Here is a 21,333-nt window from a genome sequence, read left to right as displayed (position 1 = left end):
TCATATATAGGGGTTACAGAAACCTTTTAATTAGTTGCCCTGGGCGTGCCAAGTCATGAATGAAAACACAGCAGCTGCGTGAGTCGATATCACTCCTTGAACCGAGCCAATTCATCTATGAATGCACGCCCCATTAATACAGGTTGCGACCGGCTTGCCTGCCATGCATATGCCAACAGCAGCAGGTCAGGAGAGTCGTCTGAAACACACACCTCGCGTCCGTCCACCTCGCTTCGTACGGTTACTGTCTCTCAATAAATTATCGGAGTCCTTTTAGTGCCCCATGCAGTTGCAGTGACGTGCACTGAGACCGAAAGCACCACAGAGCGCAACACGCACGCGTGCTTGTTTGCGCGCGTGCTGATACCCTGGATAGGCTGCTGCTGCCCACTAAGGCATACATCAGCCTAGCGCCCATGCACGTCGACAGACAAGCGCTCATGCATGTGCGCGCCGCACATACGGACACACTGGACACACACGCTCGCCGCAGCTAGCTGGCATTATCAATCACATCGATTGCATCGTTTCCTTTAAGCTTCGCATAATGAATACTGCAGGCAAGGCTCGTGCACCAATTGCATGATGTGGGCCCTTTGGATGGATGATGATCGATGATGAACTGCGGTTCCACACACTTAAACACACACACACACACACACACACACACACAAACACACATGGACATACACACACGCATGCACGCACACACACACACACACACACACACACACACACACACACACACACACACACACACACACACACACACACACACACACACACACACACACACATAGACAGAGGTGCGGCTCTTAGGGCCAAATCAGTGTCTAACCACAATAGATGGAGGTGCGGCTCCTGTGGCCAAACTGACGTCTAACGCTACGCGTAGGCTTGGGAGACATGTACTGCCAGACCAATGCGCGACAAAGAAGGTGCTAATGCGCCCCTGGCACTAGCAACTACGGGTTGTCCGGATACACGATCACGTGATCTGATAAACAACTGTAAACCGTTGTCACACACACGCACACACACACACACACACACACACACACACACACACACACACACACACACACACACACACACACACACACACACACACACACACACACACACACACACACACACACACACACACACACACACATGCACGTTGGCCTTCGACTGCCAGTGCTTGGGTAGGCCAATTGTAGGAGGGTGGGTGGGTGCGCAGCAGCAGATAGACATCCACGTTATATTACGTGTCGTCACTGCACCTACTGCATATGCAGTGCGCACCTATGCTACGTGTGCAAGAAGCGGGGGTGAGGCGGGGAGGGCAGGGGTTATTTATGTGCCCAGCGAAGAAGCGTACGTACGGGGGCATAGAGTTGGGTGGATGGCTGGACAGCGCCGCACCGCAGGGGTTAGATAGGTAGCAGGCACAGATAAGGAATAAGTGGGATAAGAATATTGGATAAGTGGGCGGCAAGTAATAATGGCTGTGTTTGGTTCTGTCTATCTTCAACCTCCACGTACGCACCTCATCACACAACTGCAGCATAAGCGTACGTCCTCTGTGACAATAAGAGGTAGCAGGTCCCAACTGAGAACGTAGGGTAAGCAATGCATCGGTCCGTGCCCGCCAGGCCGATTGACGTGATTGTCCCCGGAGTCCTGTGTACGTAAGGAGAAGGCGCAATCAAGTTTCGTGTCTGCAGCAGTGTACAATGATGAACACGGCGTGCGTCACAGCACGCACTGAATCATACACTGCAGGTAGTTTAGTCATTATCAGCAAGCGGCACCCCATTACCGCATATATTGCTGCAGGCAGGAAATAATAAAAAATTACCCCACGTGCAACCACCCAGATGGTGTAGATGGTGAACTCTGCAAGCTGCTGTATGCTGGGTGCATGGTTGCATGCACGCATCCCGCCGCCGCCTAGCCACGCACCAAGCATGCGCAAATAATAATAACCGACCCCCGCTTGTGACTTGCCACCCGCCCTCCGGCCTTAGGCCTTAGGAGTCCCCGCTAGCTAGCCAGCCACCGCCCACATGCCAAAGCAGTTATCAGTAGTCTGCCGCATATTTTTATATATTTGTTTTGCTGCTCACCTGCTGCTCACAGTCCAGGTCCTTATCGAAGCAACGTCGCTGGAAATGGCCGCCTTGGCGGTGTTGTTGCTAAGCGAGCCGCTGTAGTTCAGCAACATGGTCGGATTCGCAGCCAGCTTGATCACATACTGGTTTGGGGTGTTCGTGTCTGCAAGTGGCAGCAGTAGCGTGCGGCATGCAGAACTATAAATGTAGTCGGAAGCGAGGGCGGCATGCACGGGTTGGGTCACGGCCTCGTGCGTGCGGTTGCATTGGGTGGCGGTGGATAGATGGCATGTATCGAGCTTTGATAGGCAGGTGGATGGATGGCATGGATCACAAATCAAATCATGTGTGTTTATCTGTGTGTGTATGTGCGTGTGCGTGTGTAGCGTGTGCGTGTGCATGTACGCGTACGTGTATGCGTGTGTGTGTGTGCGTGTGCGTGTGCGTGTGCGTGTGTAGCGTGTGCGTGTGCGTGTGTAGCGTGTGCGTGTGCGTGTGCATGTACGTGTACGTGTATGCGTGTGTGTGTGTGCATGTGCGTGTGCGTGTGCGTGTGCGTGTGCGTGTGCGTGTGCGTGTGCGTGTGCGTGTGCGTGTGCGTGTGCGTGTGTGTGTGTGTGTGTGTGTGTGTGTGTGTGTGTGTGTGTGTGTGTATGTGCGTGTGTGTGTCTGTGTCTGTGTGTGTAGTGTGTGTGTGTGTATGTGTGTATGTGTGTGTATGTGTATGTGTATGTGTATGTGTATGTGTGCGTGCGTAGCGTGCGTGCGTGCGTGCGTGCGTGCGTGCGTGCGTGTGCGTGCATGTGTGCTTGTGTGCGTTCGGATCGTGAGCGCGTGTTCATTCGTTGGCTGCGGGTAGGTTGCGGCCCTGTCTGCTGCAATAACGGGCGGATGTTACTTACCCTCGACCATGAAATTCTGCCAGGCTGACAGAGCCGTGGAACACGTAGCAGAGTACATATTTCCGCCGGTCGAGTTCGCAGTCATGCAAAGGGTACTGCTACCGGCCGCACGGAACGAAACTGTCAACGAAAAGATTGTGGGAATGAAAAAGGGCGCGCGGGTTTCATTGGTTGAGAGTTGGCTATGAGTTCCCAGTGCGGCGTACATAATTGCAATTGATGCCAGTAATAGCGCATCGCCAGCAGATATATAACGGATCAATCAACTCACGTATGAAGGATGGGGGAGGCGGAGGCGGAGGGGGTGATGAAGCCGCCACCATCCAGCTCTTTCTGTTGGTGTCGTACTCATGCAACCCTGACTTGCAAGTGACAGCATANGAACCCTTGCTGTTTTTGCAGGACGCCCAGTGGCGCGGTCGAAGTCATCGCACTCGTCGATGTCTGTGCGCGTGTGCACATGAATAATGGCACGCAGGTGTTGAGAACCTCGCGGCGGGCCATACATCCAACCAAGAACCCTGCTGCCCCCGCAAGCCCCACCCACGCACCTGGCTACCTGGGCAGGGCCGCCGCAAGGTGCCCCCCAAGGCGCCTACCCCCTCTAGGTTTACATCGACTCACCACGGCACTTCTTGCTGTTGGAGTTATAGGAGTTGAAGCCGGACTTGCAGGTCACCGAGAGCTGGGCGTTTGCGAAGACGCAGGCGTCGACCGACTCCCAATCAACGGAGGCGCAAGGGTCCGCGTCTGCACCAGTTCCAGTCCCATCCACAATGTCAAATTCAGGGGTTGGGCATGCGTCCGGACAAGCATAAACGGCAAAACCCATGTACCTTACTCGCTAGCTACATACCATCCATACATTCGCACCAGGGACATTATGAGTGCGTGACCTACCACACTTCTTGTTGCTCGCAGCCAACTTGTAGCCAGACGGGCACGTGCAGCTGAATTCGCTGCTAGATTTCCCTTGGCACTTGCCAGGGAAGCACGGGTCGCTTCCACCCTGCAGCTGCGCGCATGCCGACGGCGCAGCAGCCTGCTGGCCACCTGCATAAAGCCCGAGCACTATGATGTTCAGGATGATGTCCAATTGAACCATTGTCAAGTAAAAACATTTTTTAGCAGACTCGCGGAAAGGTAGGTGTGGGTTATTACTGCACACAGCGCGCGGTTTCTTCCACATACCTGCCGCGAACAGCGAGCGCCCCGCTGACACACTTGGCGTGATAGTGAAGGCCCAGAAGATAAGCAGGCTCGCTATGACGGGCCCGCAACGGGGTGCCCTTGCCATTAGCGATGGAGACGACATTATTAAATATTGCGGCTGCTGCTATGGAAGCCCTGCATACAGCGCCTGTTTCCGATTTCGTGGCTCGCTTCTACTTTGGTGCCTGGGTGAAAGGGGAATTGCCAGAGACCAGGTAGGTAGGTAGATGGCTCGGTAAGGTAGGACTACTGCTGCGCGCAGTGCACTCCGCGCTTGCGAGCTAGCTCGCTGATACAGTGGACTCACCTACTGTGATTGGCGCGGTGTAATTTCTTGGCGCGGGCGCCTGCTGCTAAATACCTCATGAGTCGTACGGCACCGCGGGCTGAATCCCCATGCTGCTGCTCAACGCCTGCGTTGGCCAGCCATTCACAACGCCGCAGAATGGTTTCGCCCCCATCCGGTATTGCAATCACCCCAAGTCTTGAATATGCAGTAGGCTTTTTAGGGGATGTGCAGTTTCGCCCAGGCGCTGCTGCGTCGGCCGCGGACATTACCGCCGGAACTCGAGAAGTCATGGTGCAGCCCGCTGCACCCGTCATCAGATGCCTGTTGGACATTCTGTCCAGCGAGCGCGGTATCGAGCGAGGCTTGATTCATGGTCATTGCTGGGAGACATTGCCGGTCATAATGTGCACGCACATTACCAAATAACTGCTGCGAAATCCAATGGCCGAGCTGTTCACATCAGGTACACCCTGCGCCTATTTTGCCGATGATGTCTACAAACACAACATCAGGCGAGCGAGAATGCAGTTTGTTGTCACGCACCCCGTGCCTGCAGCGGCCGAGGCCCCGCCGCGCGCGCCCTGCCCCCCGCCCGCCCTGCAGGCCAGCGTACGTGATAACGCACACAAGCGCCGGTGGTCCGGAGCGAGCCTCAGCACCCGCCAAAGCGGCGTGCGTTTGGAACTAGTTGGCATCTGAGAAATGGTGGCGAGGCCGGGTACCATCGAATGGAAAAGACAAGAGGGGGGTAGAAAACAATAAAGTGCTATGCGTATATGCGAACACCCCTGGGACCCCCATGCGGGACCCCCCTTGAGGGGACGACCGACACTCCCATCCACGGACAAAACCTTGTTTTTTAGGGGGTTGAAACCCCTCCATTTCATACCAAAGTGGTGTCAATCGACTCCTCTTGACGACCACTATCACTCCGTGCCATCAGGTCCTGTTCTGATGACACTTCTGTTACAGGCGGGATCTATCCGTTGAAATCTCCTCGACCCAGCCCACCCACGCAGCCCACCCCGCACTCAACTCTCTGCCGCGTAACGAATGGACAGTGTGCATCGGCAGCCTTGTCAGATATGAATTCATGTGCACTAGCGCTTAAGAGCCCAGCCGTGTCAGTGCGCAAGTGCCGAATGTGGGAGAAATGTGCCGACATGCCCACGCCCGGATGCGCAACTTAGCCCTCCCACGCTTTGATTGTGCTTACTACGGCATATTGTGCACATATGAGCCTCGGACTGCTGCGTTTGGCCCCTAGTTCTGCTTGTGGGGCAGTGGGGCGCTGCCTGACATCCGCCAGGAAGGGCCCCGGCGGACCCCCAATTTTCGGATCCCCCTTTTACCCAGTTTTACCCGAGACGACGACCGACCCCCCAACTTTGGCGGCCCAGACCTTCCTTACCAGACACCCCCTGAAAGAACTAAAAGCACCTGCAAAATGCTCTCCTAAAGTTCTGTAATTTTGAACATGGGGGCAGAACCTGAGCTTTCTACACACACACACACACACACACACACACACACACACACACACACACACACACACACACACACACACACACACACACACACACACACACACACACACACACACACACACACACACACACACACACACACGATCCCATGCCCAAACCCAGGAAACCCAGACCCGAGGGCCACGGGAGGCCTACGGCGGCGTTTCGTTTCCTGCAGACCGCCGTGCGAAGGGGTTCCGACTTCCGAAGGTTTCGGGGCGTAGGGTGTCTGGAGAAGACTCCGCGGGTCTTGGACTCTTGGAGCATCGGGTGTGCGGAGCGGGACCCCGGGGTTTCAGGGAATCGGCGGGGCATGGAGTCTGGCACCAGTAGACGCAGTTCCTCTGTCTGGTAGACATCAGTTTCCTACCGCCATCACCAGCGGACCCCACGCACCGACCACCCCCGGAACGCTTCTACATGGCACGGGCACTGCCTTGCCCCTGCCCCTGCCCCTGCCCCTGCCCCTGCCCCTGCCCCTGCCCCTGCCCCTGCCCCTGCCCCTGCCCCTGCCCCTGCCCCTGCCCCTGCCCCTGCCCCTGCCCCTGCCCCTGCCCCTGCCCCTGCCCCTGCCCCTGCCCCTGCCCCTGCCCCTGCCCCTGCCCCTGCCCCTGCCCCTGCCCCTGCCCCTGCCCCTGCCCCTGCCCCTGCCCCTGCCCCTGCCCCTGCCCCTGCCCCTGCCCCTGCCCCTGCCCCTGCCCCTGCCCCTGCCCCTGCCCCTGCCCCTGCCCCTGCCCCTGCCCCTGCCCCTGCCCCTGCCCCTGCCCCTGCCCCTGCCCCTGCCCCTGCCCCTGCCCCTGCCCCTGCCCCTGCCCCTGCCCCTGCCCCTGCCCCTGCCCCTGCCCCTGCCCCTGCCCCTGCCCCTGCCCCTGCCCCTGCCCCACGCTATCCCTGGCTGCAGCCGGAACGCTCGCAGCCGCGCATCGGGCAGAAGCGGCCGGTGGCCACCTCGGCCGACACCCTGGCAAAGCTGCAGACGGCTGCAGACGGGGTAGTTGGTTCAAGGGATGACGCCAGAGGACCACCGCACTTGTTGCTTAGCACGGTAAGCCGAAGCGCAGTACCAGAGCTCAGTCTTCCAGCCCCACTCTTGTTCCAAGATGTGCGAGGACGGACATCTCGCTAAAGCGTTCACGTTAAACTATCAGATCGCGCCAGTGACCCCTCCTTTTTGTACTGTACTATAATCAATGGTCGTGGCTGCAAATGGCTGAGGCCTTAGGCAGCGCCCGCCCCCACCATTCGCCCGCCATCCCCGCAAGGTCGCCTCCCTTGCACAATATCCCACGCTTTACTAGGTGACGACTTGATACCATGCTGACGCAGCTGTTGAGCTATTACCAAGAAGTACTGGCGCCTGTGGGAGCGGGGGTTTCCTTCAAAGCCCTGTGGTATCTCAAGCGAGGTGGACCACGACTAAACAGCTCAACAAAGTTCAGGCTTACGACAAGCCTTCCGGACAGAGTTCGTCGTCCTGGTGGGCATACAAAGGTGCCAGCACCGGACCGAGCACTGGGAAACGCTGCTAAATGGCGATATGTCTGCAAGTGGTTACAGAGTGTCAACTAACTGTGATTGGTGGCGCAAGCGCGCAAGCGATATGTGCAAGCGTTGTGCAATCGAGCGAGCCAGGGACCGATCGTGGCGTATAGCAGCGCCGGGATACCAATGACCCTACAGTAGGAGACACCCAAGTCGCAAAATACAATAAGCTACAGTTCTGCTATTGGAAGCCTCGTTTGCTTTCAATCGAACATGGCGAGGTCTTTGGTGCTGCCACTAGTGCTGGTGCTCGCCTTCCTCGGGCTGGCGCTAGCAGGACGCAGCCTTGAGCCTGCGGCTCGCCGCAACATGCTGGCTGGCTCCCTGACGCCGAGTAGGTGGTTGGGTAGTGACCGGGGCTCGTTTCCAGGCACACACGGTCGCTAGGTTTATTTCGGGCTTGAGGACTCGATGTATAGAAAACATTCACCTACGTCACTTGTGCGTTGGCCGACGGGACTTCTCGAAACTACGTGTGTGGGAAAGCTGGCGGTGGTTGCCGTGCGCGCTCTGCTCGCTACTACGCAAGCATAAAATAGAGAGCACCCTGACATGTTATATTTCTTGTCACATGTCGGCATGCCCTGTTGCTCTCAGAGGGCCTGACCGACTGCGCTCCTCGCTAACGTCTGCTCCAACGTTGTCAAAGCCCTCTGTTGCTGTCTGCGAAGCGCAGCACTGAGCAATCTGCACATTTAGACGCGACCTATCGCTGTTTATATGGTCACAACCTTACCGTCGTCCCCTTGAATTCCCCCAGGTGGCTGGGCCCACGCGCTGCGTGTCAAGGGCGGTGAGTGGCGGTTTGCGGCCTTGTCTGTGGCGCGATCTGGCGGGAAAGACATCCCAACCGTCACAAAATGCGCATTATTATGTATCGCATATCAGTATGCCCACTGTTTCAGCGGCTCGAATGTCTGCATGTGATCACATACCTTGGAAACCCACCGTGCCAAGGCACACAGTTGCTGCCGTACGCTCCTCCTCCAACCTGCCGCTCCTTTCATTCACGCCACGCACGCAAACCACGCACGCCGCCAGCCCTACCTGCAGCTGTCCATGCCACCCGCACGAACCTCCTGCCCAGCGCTCCCCCACATCACATCGCTCCCCCAAGCGCTTACCATCACCGCCGCCGTTACGCGCAGGGTTCACATTCAGAGCCCTTCCTGTCAGCCTCACTGCGTTCCCCGGCTCCCTGACTCTCACGATCAGTGGCACCCACCCTTCCCCCCCCCCCACACACACTTCTTAATTAATCATGAATGTAACCCCCCCCCCCACACACACACACACTCACCCTCTCACCCGCTCACCCGCCCGCTCAACAGGCAAGTGGTGCGGCCTGCGTGACTTCCCCCCTCTGCCCGACGGCTACGGCGCCTCCCGCCTGTACTGCCCCTTCAACGCCTACGACCACAACTGGATGTGGCGCGTGTACAAGGTGGGGGATCGTGGCACTGGTGATCATGGTGGTGGTAAAACCGAAACCCCCAAGCCCCACAACCACTCAGGCCACCAGCTCCTGCGCCATTCCCCCGGCACCGTTTTATTCCCCCGACACCATTCCTTCATCACCCCTTACGCACCCAACCCCAAGCAAACGAACCATACCCCCAAGGCCCCAACCCAATGATACGCACACACGCACGCACACACTCACACACACAGTCACACACATACACACACACACACACACACACACACACACACACACACACACACACACACACACACAAACAAACACACACAAACGCACACACGCACAGGCCACCGGCACCGGCTCTATCGCCAGCGGTGACGAGGTCTACTTGTACATCAACAACCCCATGCTCAAATACTGCCGGCTCGCCTCTAACATCGTGCAGTGCGGTGAGGCGGAGGCGGCGTGGAGAGGGAGAGGGGGCGGCCGGGGGAGGGAGGAGCGGGGGATGAGGAGAGGAGGGAGGGCCAGGTTGCTTTCCTGACCCCATTTCGGCACCGTCGTTTTACTTGACCTGTGATTGGAAACTGTATGGGAGGGAGTGCAGAGAGAGGGGCAGGGGGAGAGGGAGAGGGTGCAGCGGCATAACGGCACAGGAAGCAAGCACATGCGCACAGTTTGGTTGGCTGTGGGAAAGGGAGCTGCCGCAGTGTGACACAGGGGATGATGGGGAGAGGGCGTGGTGAAGGGAGCGGCACAGGGGCACCACGGTGCAAGGCAGCATGCACTGGTGTGCGAGCTCGTTCCCCGCCTTGCCAGCGCACCCCGCTCGCCGGTCCCCACTGATGCTCTTACCATGTTTCCGTTGCCGCAACGTCGCAATCACCACCCTTGCACGGACAGGCTACGGAATCGCCAACGCGACCAAGTTTGTGGTGGAGAAGGATTCGGGCTCGGTGAGCGAGCTACCGCGACGCAGCTTGGGGAGGGGGGGTTATGTTCACCATTCCCAGGGAGAAACCTGAGGCAACAGGGGCTCAAGACGAGAGGAATGAGTCCAAATGCAATGATGTGTGTGTGTGTGTGTGTGTGTGTGTGTGTGTGTGTGCGTGCGTGTCCTTGATGAACACGGGCTGCCTGGGTGAGCGGGTCACGCCTTGCGCCTTTACGCCTTCACGATGTCGACTTCATCCGCAACTGCAACAGTTCTGAACAAACGTTGCCAACAATTTGTTGTCATCGCTTGCAGGGCGCCATTGACTTCGCGACTGACTCGGTGGTCCTGAAGGTGGCTGGCAAGTACTGCAAGTGAGTGAGCGCGTACGTGTGGAGGTGGCGGGGTTGGGGTTGGGTAGTTTACTTCCACCCCAATCAAATCAAGACGTCGTGAGGGTGGGAAGGGGAGTGTGCATCCCCGCAAGCTGCGGGCCGCCGTGCCCATGAGGGCCCCGCAATGACGAACATGACACGACACGGCCCCGCTCGGCTCCCCTCCCCTCCTCCCCTCCCCTCGCCGACCCACCCACTCATCCACCAACCCATCCTACCACTCACCCGCTCACCATACCCACCCCAACCAAACCAACCCGATCAAAACCGGCCAAACCCACAGGCTGGCCGGCTCCAAGCACTCCCAGACGCTGAAGTGCGGCACCACCCTCAAGAGCGGCGCCACAATCTTCCAGCTGCCGGCGGCTTCCTTCACTAACACCCAGCTCATCAACCAGCTCTCGCTCAGCGCGTGCGGCGCCGACTTCTTTTGTGAGTAGTGCCGCAGTGCCGTACCGCTGCCGTAGTGCTGTAGTGCTGCAGTGTCGTACCGCTGCCGTACGGTGCCATGACAGTAGATGCCGTTCAGTACCAACCAACCGTACCTACCCTTCCGTGTGCCGCAACCGACACGCCCTCTTGAGCCCGCATGAGCCCGCAAAGACTTACTTTGTCTCCTTGTCCGCAACCCCCCACCCCAAAAATGTGCCTTGCTACAACCTCGCTGCTTCTTACTTAACCCTGCATGTGCACCCCAACCCGCCATGCCCCACCCCACATGCACATGCACATGCACATGCACGTGCAGACGATGGCAGCGGCGAGGCGCTTGTGGGCTGCGGCACGCCGCGCGGGTTCGGCTTCACCATCAACAACACCGTCGCCCTGGGCACTCCCGGCGCCCCCGTGGTCACGGCCGGCACCAACATCACCTTCAAGGCGTACGACAACCTGTACTCGTACCAGGTGGGCTTGGTTTTGCGGGTGTGTGTGTGGAGGTGGAGGGGCGGACGTGGGGTTAGGGCAGGGTTTAGTGCGGGGAAAGCGGGAGGGATGGGTGGGTGGCTGGGCGGGTGGGTGGGTGTGCGTATGTTAAGGAGCACAAGGAAAGCATTACGCCTAGGACAGTGTATGCGATGCAAAGTTACGGCCGCGTGTGCATGTGTGTGTGTGTGTGTATATGTGTGTGTGTGTGTGTGTGTGTGTGTGTGTGTGTGTGTGTGTGTGTGTGTGTATATATGTGGGTCGTGTGGGTGTGTGGGGGGGTAGGGGTGGGGTGGGGTGGGGTGTCGTGTGCGTTTATGCCTAGGGCCTACGACGACCTGCACTTGTAGCAGTTGGGTGCCGTGCTGGCGGCTCCCTCAGCCCTTCCCTCAGCTCTTACCCAGCCAACAAAACAAGAACCGTGTTGCTTGCGGTTTGCGCCTGTAGGTGTCTGTGTGGAAGGTGGACAAGAACGGCAACGTGTGGTACGACGTAAACAACACGCGCGGCACCAGCCAGTGGTTTGTGCTGGAGCGCCTCACCGGCGCCGCCACCGGAGGGGAGGTCACCACCAACACCGTGAGTGGGTTGGCTGGCTGGTTGAGTGGTTGGTTGTTGGCTGGATGAGTGGTTGGCTGGCTCTGGTGTGTTGTGCTACTGTCGCTGGTAGGGAGCAGCCGGTGTCGGCGGGTGCCTGTTGCTAATGCCATGCTCACACCGGGGTGGCCAGTGACCCCAGGGCCTTTCACTCCTCGCCAGCGATCCCATGCCCCCATCCCGCACCCCACCACCGCGCGGCATCGTCGTTTACTGCTGGCACGCCCACTGCTGCACCCCCATCTCCCGCCCCCCGACCTCCCACCTCCCATCTGCCGGCCCCCCTGTTTGCCCCACGTCCCACCTCCCACCTCCCCGCCACCCCTGCCGCATCTGCCTGTGCTCTGCTAGTCTGGCTTGGTTTGCTTAAGTTTGGGCTTGTATTTACACCCCCCCTTTCCCTTCCTCCCAACCCCCTGCAGAAGGTGGCGCTCAAGTCTGCCTCCAACGGCAAGTACTGCGGCATCCCTTCCTCCAACGTGGACGGAGACATGAAGTGTGACCTGGCCGGACCGTTGTCCTCGCTGCCCGCCGGCTACAAGTACACCTACATCGTGATTGCCTAAACAGGGTGGCCAGCACAGGGCCTGTTGGGTTTTACGTTTTCAGGCACGTGCGTGTACCTAAGAAGCGGCGGCGGCCGCCGGCAAGGGCCTGGAATGGGTTTGGGCTGGCTCCTGCCGTCGTGGCCCTTCAACTGTTGGTCCTTGGAGCTCAGGTTTGGGGGCAACCGGGCGTGCGTGCGTGTTCGCAACAAGTGGCGAGTGGCGACGGGGTGTGATGTGAACGGTGTGTGGTGAAGAGCAAAAGGAGGCCGGACGCTTGCTTTTGTTTGGGAAAGGAAATGGATCAGGCTTTGCATATCTTGGGCGTCTTTTATTGCTTGCGGGTGTGGTTTCATCCACTCGCTGCGGCCGGAGGGATGCAAAGTATGTCGCTACCGCCCAGCAGCTGGGCACGCGATGTGGTCCGGAGCTACTAATTTGGGCTAGCCTGGGTGCAGGGGGGGCAGTAGGATGTCGCCCCAGGGGGCAGGGACGGCAGTAGGATGTCGCCCCAGGGGGCAGGGACGGCAGTAGGATGTCGCCCCGGGGGGCAGGGACGGCAGTAGGATGTCGCCCCAGGGGGCAGGGACGGCAGTAGGATGTCGCCCGGATGGACTAAGGTTTGCGCCCGCACGCACTTAAGATGGCACCCAGATGCATTATGGATGACACTCGTGGGGATCACTGCACACTTGCGGATCGTTTGCGTGGCGGGCGAATGGTTCATGCGGACTGTTTGCGTCATTGCGTGGCCACCACTCCGTCTTTGGATCACTTAATATCTTCTACAACCACGATGTCCGAAGTCTATAGTCCCGTAAGTCCCGGCTGAGCTCGTTTCACCATTTACTGGCTGGACTGCAACATAGTAGCAAGCCTTCAGCTAAACGGATACATTAGGCGTTCCTGTAAGACTTTTTATGTCACCCTGGCGGTGTGGAGGTGTTTTCGCTTGAAGGAGCCATTGGCTCCTGGCCCTGCCCCAGCCCAACCCGTCGCCCGGGAACGATCGCGCAAACTGCATGTTATGTTTAGTCCGTTTCAGTACGCATGCAAGCCGTCTCTGGCCATTTGTCCCAGCAGAAGTAGGTCCTCCATGACCATGGAGAAATGGCTTCAGCCTTCAGGCCTATGCAGCCCAGCCCTATCTAGGTCCATAGCATGGGCAATGAACTTAATACAAATGGGCGGCTCTGCGTCCGTAGCCGGGTCAGTGTGGCATGCATGACGCCACATGGTGCTAACCCCACAGAACCCCACCCGACCCCACGCCGCCCCACGCCCCCGCGAGTCGACACCCGCCGGGCCACCCGTGCGTGCGTGATCCAATGATCCCGTGATGGGTTTCGCGTATGATATCATGCGATAACAAGTGACAGTTTTTATCGGGGATCGCTGGGCGGTGCGGGCAAGTTGTGGGCACGAGAATGGTTTACTTACGCAGTACTTTGACAGTATGCTGGCGTTAACTACTGCAATCGACTAGACGTTGTGGGAATGAAGGATATCAGCACGCCGCCCGGCCAGGATGTGGCTGCCGCCCGGCCAGGATGTGGCTGCCGTCCGGCCAGGATGTGGATGTCGCCCCGGCAGGATGTGGATGTCGCCCCGCCAGGATGTGGATGTCGCCCGGCCGGGATTGCGCCCCTGCCCCCACGGCAGCTATAACCTATGGCAGCCGGACCGCCGAGGGATAGCTCGCGGCTCAGGATGTGTGCCCAGGCCCCTGCCGCTGGATTTGTTCCGCGAGCCTGGTCTGCATCCCTCTGCTGCGGCGCGCGATGTTTTTGCATACCGTACGGTACATAGCAGGATGCCGGTTGTGGACTAAGTACTTCGTTCGCGAAAGCGTGCAAAAGCAGGATGGCGTGCGTGGATACTCGGGCTGTTGCTCAAGACTACGGCACGATGTGGCGATAAGTATGTGGCGGGATGCAAGTTAGCAGGCTGATGGCATTTGTGATGGCAACTGCGCAAGTCTACGCACCGGGAGATACAGTTCGGTGCTGTTCGCTGCAGTGTCTTCGGCACGCGTGTCATTGTAAGTACGGTATACCGTAACATGTGTTGTGTGCGGAGCTGACACATGCGCCTGCACTGCAGTAGCCGCACTGCAGACGTACTGAAGCCACACAGCTACACTGTGATGCCCCCAGGCCCGCGGCGCCTACACAGACGGGCAAGCCCCCAAGCCCCCAAGGCCCCCCGCTGGCCCCCCAAAACGTCTCAGGTGCCGCCAAATCCGCGCCGGAACGTCTACGGCCAGCAGAACCGCAGCCCTAAACCCAAAATTCTTGGGGCAAGTTTCTACAGCGCAGATGCAAGAAAGAACCAGCAGGGCGCCGCCCTGCAGCTGACAAGGACCCTTACCCGCGCCACGTCAGGTCGTATGCAAGGCACACGCGACACAAACGAAGAGACCTTGAGAGCCCTTTGAGCCCCCCTACAACGTTTCCACCCGGAAACGCCTTCCTGCACCCCAGTGCCACAACGTGCCACACGCCTTGGCTGCCTGGGTGCCTCTCACAACCCAACCACAGCTGAAACGCCTCAACGCCTGCCGCCACCCCCCACACGGCCCCCTGCTGCACCCTGCAGGACTTCACCAACCTGCCTTGACACTGTCCCATCGCACACCCACACGGCCCCCGGTGCTGCCATCCTCTACTACCTTACCCGCTTCTGCCGTATCTGCTACAGCCGTATCCGCTACTACTGTATCCGCTACAGCCTCACGTCCTCCGGCCCCAGTGGCTTGAACAGGCAGTAGTCACCGCCCTGCATGAACACGCAGCTGTAGCAGCTCTCGCCCGCGCCGCCCCACGCCCCCACGCCGTGCTCGTGGCCCCGCCACGCCACGGGGGTGTCGGCGAATCCCCACACGTGCACGACGGCCCAGGGTACGGCACGCGTGGCCACCAGCGCTGACGTGGCCTTCATCACCGCCGCCACCTGAGGCGAGGAAGTGTTTCGTGCTCGGTTCAACATTATGCGATGCAATGGTGTCAATCTGGTATATCAGCGGGGCAAATCGCGTCGATTTTCGGGAGGAGGAAGGGCCATGGGACGCCAACATTGCACGGGCACAGATGATTGGCGGATGGGCATCTTGACAGAGTTTGATGGCCGCCGCCGCCGCCTCCCCGCACCTGCCCCTGGGAGACCATTCCCTTCCAGCGCCGACTCACGACCGTGCCCAGGATACGCCTCTCCTGCGGGGCGGTGTGTGTAGAAGGTGGGGGAGGCGGGGCGGTAGTTTGTCCTACTCCCGGCTAAGCCATGGCCCAGGGAGGAAGTGCGTGCGTGGCATGTTCCGACAAGAGCCCGGGGGGCGGAGGGGTGGGGGAGCCGTTCATCGGGAGAACGGAGTGATTACGGTAAAGCAGCAGTTTAAAATGCGTCCGGCCGGGGTGGGGTGGGTGGGGTGGGTGGGGCGATACAGCCACAACGGGTTGCTCATGCAGGTGTGGGCAGGCGAGGAACAACCGCGCAATTCCCCTTCCTCCCAAGCCTCCCAGCCTCGCCGCTCCCCTCCCTCCACCCTCCCCCCTCCCCCCGGCCCCCACCTGCTCCTCCCCCTCCCCCCGACTGACTTACTTCGGAGCTGCCCTGGACTGCTCCTTCCACCTGCCGCTACACTGCCCAAGCCCGTCCGACTACCTTTGGTGATGTACCACAGCTCGCATATGCGGCTGCGGTTTCTCCTTGCAGCGCGACTGTTTCCTTACGGGATTGGACCAAAGTTACCCCCCCCCCCTCCCCACCTGCTCCCCCCCCCCCCCGGCCCCCACCTGCTCCTCCCGGCTGGGCAGGGGGTCGTGCTCCAGCTCGGGCGGCATGAGCTCGGCCGGGACCTGGTCGTTGCAGGCGGCGTGGCCTGTGGGTGGGGTTTCATGTTGGTGAGTGTGTGTGTGTGTTTGTCATGTGGGCTTCACAGCCGCATACACACGCAGCCATACAGCCACCCATACATACACACCCATACACACACACACACACACACACACACACACACACACACACACACGCAGCCATACACACGCGCACACACCCACTCACCCATGCCGCACGCCAGCGAGCTCAGCCAGGTGTGCAGCCCCGTCACCGCCCGCCGCAGCATGAAGTCCTGCATGGGCGTCAGCGGCACCACAGCGGCTGTAGCTGCAGCTGTGGCTGTGGCGGCTACAGCCCCCTCTCCCTCCTCGTCTGCCACTGCCGCCTGCAGCTGCTCCAGTGCCGGCTGCTGCGGCTGTAGCTGCTGCTGCTGTTGCTGCTGCGCACCTCCCTCCACTGGACCGCCCTCTCCTGCTGCTGCTCCTTGCTCTTGCCGGGCGCCTACAGGCCTGGGGCCCCCACCACCTCCTCCGCCCCCGGCGCCGGGCTCCAGCCGCACTCCCAGCGCCTCAAACGCCGCCCTCTCCAGCGGCGGCAGCACCAGTCCGGGCTGCGTGCGGTGCTCCGACTGCAGGGGCATCCAGGACTGCGCAGGGCAGGGGGAGGGGAGGTGCGAGGTGGGGCTTGAGGTGCAAGGCAACAGGTACTCTATCGCGCAGGACACCACGGTTCGGTGTTTGCGATTTTCATCCGGCTGGCTTGCCACCCCACCCAGTCCCTGACCCCATCAGCCCCCCCATACACACAAGGGGAGCTTAGTGGGCAGGCGAAGGGTTTTTTTGTTTTACGCCCGTGGGAGCAGGGCCAGGTTTGCGGGGTTTTATGCCTGAGAGGGTGTATTAGGTGCTGCAACACCCCGGGCCTTACGGCCTGGACCGGCCTAGTGGCCAGACGCGTTTGTGGCTGCCCTTAGGCATAGTCTGCCCTGGCGTCGAGAGCTGGTTAGGTTGCGGTTGAGGTCGTGCAGGCTGCGGGGTCGTAGGACTCAGCCCGCAGCCACTGTGGTCGTGCTTTCGCGTGCTGTCGCGTGCTGCGTGTTTTGTTATGTTTGCTGTTTTTTCTGTTTTCTGCCCGCCTGGTCTTTAAGAGGTAGCTCGCCCGCTGGGTCTGAGGTTGTTACACCGGTAGTAATTCCGCAAGGATTACTGGCGCGGTGAAGGGTCGGAGTGCGTTACCCTGTGGACTCCAGAGCTGTTAGCGCTCTGCCGGGGAAACGCCAGGTCACGGCAGCCCTCGATTGAGAGCCCTGTCGTTGGTTATACCAGATACACGATTCACGTGATCTGGCAGAATAACCGTGGAAACCGTAGTCACACACAACACACACACACACACACACACACACACACACACACACACACACACACACACACACACCACCACCACCACCACCACACATGCACATGCACACACACGCCCAGCGTGTGCCGCCTTGCCCCCTTCGGATTAGTTTGGGCTGGTGTCTACCAACCCCCACCCCACCCCACCCCACCCCACCCCATCCCCACCCCACCCCAACCCACCCCACCCCCACCTCTGTGCCGTAGCCGGGCGTCAGCGCCTCCCGCGGCAGCCCCAGGCTCCGCAGCTGCCCGCCCACCTCCAGCCGCACGATGAAGGCCTGGGTGCAGGCCGTGGAGGGGGGGGGCAGGTGGAGTGTGTGTGTGTGTGTGTGTGTGTGTGTGTGTTTGAGGGAGTGTGTTGGGAGTGTGTTTGAGGGAGGGTAGTTTACTCCAATCCCAAAGGAGAGCGTACGTGGAAGGGGCCGGATTGTGTTGGGTATGCACTATACCAGAGAGACAGGGGTTGTGTGCCTGTCAGGTGTGCTTTGCTTCCAGGGAGGCGCTGGATCGTCGCAGGCCCTCGCATTTGCCCCCCACACCCAGCCACCCAGCCACACACCCAGTCACCCAGCCACACGAGCAGACACACACACACACGATTCCGTATTGGTTACATTTACAGACGCGCACCCAGGTGGCTCGTACCTGAGGTGGCAGCGTGGTCCGGAGCTTGGACAGCACCTGAATGGAGGAGTGGGAGGTGGAGGGAGAGAGGGAGGGGGAGAGGAGTTGAACGGTAATGGGGTGGCTTTCTTTTGTTGTACCAGGAGGGGCAGGGGGGGAAGGATGAAGGAGCAAGGTGGCAGTGGGGTCACGGTGAGCCAGCAGCTGTCCGGTCGAGGGGCCTCCCGCGGCAGCTCTAATGACACCCACATCCCCAGCCCTGCCCCACCCTCCTGTGCGGGTCCACATCGCCACACACACACACACACACACACACACACACACACCTCCTTCCCCCATGGGGCTTACTCGTACGGCTCGGGCATATAACCACAACCCCACCCCCACCCCAACCACCCCACCCACACACACACTCTCTCACGCCACACACACGCACTCTCACCCCACACACACTCACCCCCCCCCCCCACACACACACCCCACACACCTCACCACCCCCCACCCCACACACACACCCATACCCCCCACACACGCACACACACGCACCTGCGCATACCGGTCCTGCCCCGGCTCCATGCCCGCCGCCCTCAGGTCCACAGTGACGTTGTAGCGGTCTGGTGGCGGCGGGGGTGGGAGGAAGGCCGGGAGCGGGGGAGGGGGGGTTGTAAATACCAGCCCAAACTAAACCAAAACCAACGAAAACGAGGGGAGTGCAGGCAGAGGCGTTAGTTGCAAGCAATAATACTTATGGGATGTGGGCCGAGGGGGGGGGCTGGCTGAAGCCAACAACCTTCCAAGTCCAAGTAGTTGAAACGCAACGGCGCAAACCAAGGCGGGCGCACACACATACACACACACTCGTTCTGTCTTCCTTTTGACGCACTTGCAGCAACGCGCCGACCCCCCACCCCACCCCCACCCCCACCCCCACTCTACCCTGCCCTACCAGCGCAGCTGGGGCTGTGCCTCCCCTGCAACCCCAGTCGGGCGTAGGCCTCGCCGCCCAGCGCCAGGTGCAGGCAGCCGTCGGGGGTGAGTGCGGCCGCCAGACCGCTGTCCAGCCGGTCAGCCAGGGACACCGCCTGCGAGCGGAGGGGGAGGGCAGGGCGGGGGGGAGAGGGGGTTTTGCATTCATGATTAGGTAAGGCAGTGGTAGACGGTAGACAATTTTGGGGAGGGGGGCCGGGAAGAGTGGGCGTGGGGCGGGCGGTGGGCGGGAAGTGGGGAAAGGCCACAAGGGCTCACAAGTGAGCCCCGAACGTGACGGACTCGACGCAATGGACGGACGGTCGGACCCAAGCCCCGGCCAGCGAAGGAAGTGCGGAGGAGCCCTGGGTGCGTGTGGGCGAGCCAGCTGCAGTCGCGTCACGCTGTCGTGCTTCTGAGGGCCAGCGCACGCCGACTGCTGAAAATCACCCGCCCGCCACGGCTTCGCCTGCAACCGCACACACACAGCTCCCCCTCCCCACCCTTCCCCAACCTTGCCTCCCTGCCTCCCGCCCCCGTCCACCCGAGGGTCCAGGCCATGTGAGCTGGCTCCAGTTCTGGGTCTGATTACTTCAGTCCTTCTGTGCTTGGATTTGACCTCGGTAGCCCCTGCCTGTTTCCCATCCCTTCTCCTTCCCCCCAAAACACACACGCTCACACCTGCAGGCTGGCTCCCTCCTGCCCCAGCACCTGACTGCTCAGCACAGCAGCCAGGATGTCAGCCAGGCTAGCGCGGATGACCTTTGAAGGAGGGGATCGTGGGGTTTGGAGGGGTTGGGGTTCGAGGGCGTCGGGGCGAGCAGGGGTGGGGCGGGGGGGAGGGGTCGGGGAGCACACAAGGTTTGAGGGTGTGCTCTCCGCGTGGCTTGGCGCACCCGATGCGCTGTGCTCCCAGTTGACACCACCCGCACAGAGGCCCGGTTACAAGTGGAAAGAGGGAGGGGCGCCAGCGTCCATTCACATGCGGCACGGGCACTAGCAGATGGAGGGGCGGCGAGTGGGATGCCAAGCTTCACGCGCACCTGGTATCCCTCGTCGGGCGGCAGCATCGACACCAGCTGCACATCCAGCTCCTCTTGCAGCTCCTTATCCACGCGCTCATAAGGGAACAGGACTTGCACAGAATGGTTTAGGAGGTGGTCGCGCACCGTCTGGTCAAGGTCGGCATTTGGGTGTTCTAGGTTCGAGAGGCGCCAGAAAAGCCGCGGCCCTTGTTTAGATGGCATTTCTAAGATATGTTTTAGTTATTTGCTGTAAATTCAAGGTAGACTATGTTAATCGACGGGCGGCTGCAGCGACAGCTCGAGCTTTCCCTTGACACGAAGCCATTTCGCCGTGCAGGAAGCAAATAGTCCTAACGAAATAACTGAAGCACTGCATTGCAATCAGGATGTCGACAAATTTCGCTCATGCTGGGTACGTGTCTCAGACGCCATGACCGTCACCCTGCTGCATAAGTGCAGAACCAGGACTCTGCCTGGACACCCGCACACTCAGCGCCACTCTTTGCGCGCACGTGATCAACCCTCAACATCTCACAGCACTCGTCACTCTGTCCTACGTTGCTATGCATCCTGAAACAGCACCAGACCCGCACGACCCAGTTTATGCGGCAAGAAATCTTGAAGCAACTCAATCCCAGTTCATCGTCCGAATCCTCGCCCCTCAATCCATTGTGTGCTTGTAGCCTAGACTTCCCACCTCTGTCCTCAGCAGGCGCAGAGCCCGGAGGTTCAATGCAGCCAGGCCGTTCCGCAAAGCACACCCGTCACAAACCAACACGCCCTAGCTTCAGCCTCAGCCGTCCTAAGCTGCCTCCACCATCCCTGCGTCCGGGTCCGAGTCCTCAGCCCCACCGCCAGCAGCAGTAGCACCAGCAGTAGCAGTAGCAGGGCGGCGAAACCACCTCCCACTCCTCCCCCTTCACCTGCGCCGGCCCTGGCCCCGGCTCTGGACCTCACAGCCGCGCTATATCCCTTGCTGGGGTGGGGGTGGGGGTGGGGGGTTCTCCTCCGCCTCCAGCCGGGTAAGCCGCTGGAGGCAGCGTGTGTGTTTATATGTAGGGACGGGGGGGGGGGGGGGCGGGAATAGTGAGGATTA

At 60.0% G+C, this 21,333-nt stretch overlaps 4 protein-coding genes across 5 annotated transcripts in view; 1 reads left to right on the top strand and 3 right to left on the bottom strand.

Annotated features, from left to right (window-relative positions):
- Position 1: 1 nt before the first annotated feature.
- Positions 2 to 4,960, bottom strand: CHLRE_09g406625v5 (uncharacterized protein). Its single transcript, XM_043066183.1, has 8 exons — positions 4,190 to 4,960; positions 3,899 to 4,051; positions 3,623 to 3,748; positions 3,270 to 3,356; positions 2,999 to 3,118; positions 2,112 to 2,259; positions 1,532 to 1,665; positions 2 to 622 (listed from the first exon to the last, which is right to left on the bottom strand). The coding sequence occupies exons 1-7, from the start codon at positions 4,293 to 4,295 to the stop codon at positions 1,536 to 1,538; spliced, it is 870 nt and encodes a 289-aa protein (XP_042921479.1). The 5' UTR covers positions 4,296 to 4,960; the 3' UTR covers positions 2 to 622; positions 1,532 to 1,535.
- A 2,754-nt stretch (positions 4,961 to 7,714) lies between these two features.
- CHLRE_09g406600v5 (uncharacterized protein) lies at positions 7,715 to 14,442 on the top strand. Its single transcript, XM_043066182.1, has 10 exons — positions 7,715 to 7,901; positions 8,328 to 8,360; positions 8,899 to 9,011; positions 9,337 to 9,439; positions 9,894 to 9,946; positions 10,240 to 10,298; positions 10,603 to 10,751; positions 11,068 to 11,225; positions 11,691 to 11,822; positions 12,263 to 14,442. The coding sequence occupies exons 1-10, from the start codon at positions 7,781 to 7,783 to the stop codon at positions 12,404 to 12,406; spliced, it is 1,065 nt and encodes a 354-aa protein (XP_042921478.1). The 5' UTR covers positions 7,715 to 7,780; the 3' UTR covers positions 12,407 to 14,442.
- A 106-nt stretch (positions 14,443 to 14,548) lies between these two features.
- Positions 14,549 to 20,540, bottom strand: CHLRE_09g406550v5 (uncharacterized protein). Its single transcript, XM_043066181.1, has 10 exons — positions 20,256 to 20,540; positions 19,894 to 19,974; positions 19,193 to 19,328; positions 18,793 to 18,860; positions 18,268 to 18,303; positions 17,814 to 17,900; positions 16,445 to 16,865; positions 16,177 to 16,262; positions 15,535 to 15,597; positions 14,549 to 15,337 (listed from the first exon to the last, which is right to left on the bottom strand). Exons 1-10 carry the CDS (start codon positions 20,457 to 20,459, stop codon positions 15,110 to 15,112), a joined length of 1,410 nt encoding a protein of 469 aa, XP_042921477.1. The 5' UTR covers positions 20,460 to 20,540; the 3' UTR covers positions 14,549 to 15,109.
- A 48-nt stretch (positions 20,541 to 20,588) lies between these two features.
- The window catches only part of CHLRE_09g406500v5 (uncharacterized protein), an 11,152-nt gene continuing 10,407 nt past the window's right edge, over positions 20,589 to 21,333 (bottom strand). The window contains exon 10 of one of the 2 annotated variants that reach the window (XM_043066180.1): positions 20,589 to 21,333. This exon is cut by the window's right edge and continues 487 nt beyond it. Coding sequence is in view for 1 of the 2 variants with exons in the window: in XM_043066179.1 (XP_042921476.1) it covers positions 21,202 to 21,267 (66 nt within the window). In the remaining variant the exon portion in view is untranslated. The other variant, XM_043066179.1, reaches the window with a different exon arrangement.

The sequence above is a fragment of the Chlamydomonas reinhardtii genome, chromosome 9 (genome assembly GCF_000002595.2).
Source record: "Chlamydomonas reinhardtii strain CC-503 cw92 mt+ chromosome 9, whole genome shotgun sequence".
Taxonomy (NCBI): Eukaryota; Viridiplantae; Chlorophyta; class Chlorophyceae; order Chlamydomonadales; family Chlamydomonadaceae; genus Chlamydomonas; species Chlamydomonas reinhardtii.
Note: the sequence above shows the minus strand (reverse complement) of the source record. Positions and strands in the feature narration are given on the sequence as shown.

Bases quoted from the DNA above. Each gene is read 5' to 3' on its own strand.
- CHLRE_09g406625v5 (XM_043066183.1), bottom strand. From the start codon at position 4,295: ATGGCAAGGGCACCCCGTTGCGGGCCCGTCATAGCGAGCCTGCTTATC. The intron at 4,052-4,189 runs GTATGTGGAAGA...GGCTTTATGCAG, and splicing joins GCGCTCGCTGTTCGCGGCAG to GTGGCCAGCAGGCTGCTGCG. The intron at 3,119-3,269 runs GTGAGTTGATTG...TTTCGTTGACAG, and splicing joins GCCTCCCCCATCCTTCATAC to TTTCGTTCCGTGCGGCCGGT.
- CHLRE_09g406600v5 (XM_043066182.1), top strand. From the start codon at position 7,781: ATGGCGAGGTCTTTGGTGCTGCCACTAGTGCTGGTGCTCGCCTTCCTC. The intron at 7,902-8,327 runs GTAGGTGGTTGG...GAATTCCCCCAG, and splicing joins GGCTGGCTCCCTGACGCCGA to GTGGCTGGGCCCACGCGCTG. The intron at 8,361-8,898 runs GTGAGTGGCGGT...CCCGCTCAACAG, and splicing joins CGCGCTGCGTGTCAAGGGCG to GCAAGTGGTGCGGCCTGCGT.
- CHLRE_09g406550v5 (XM_043066181.1), bottom strand. From the start codon at position 20,459: ATGCCATCTAAACAAGGGCCGCGGCTTTTCTGGCGCCTCTCGAACCTA. The intron at 16,866-17,813 runs GTGGGGGTGGGG...TGCCCTGCGCAG, and splicing joins CGCCCGGCTACGGCACAGAG to TCCTGGATGCCCCTGCAGTC. The intron at 15,598-16,176 runs GTGGGGGCCGGG...ACCGCCCCGCAG, and splicing joins TGCCCAGCCGGGAGGAGCAG to GAGAGGCGTATCCTGGGCAC.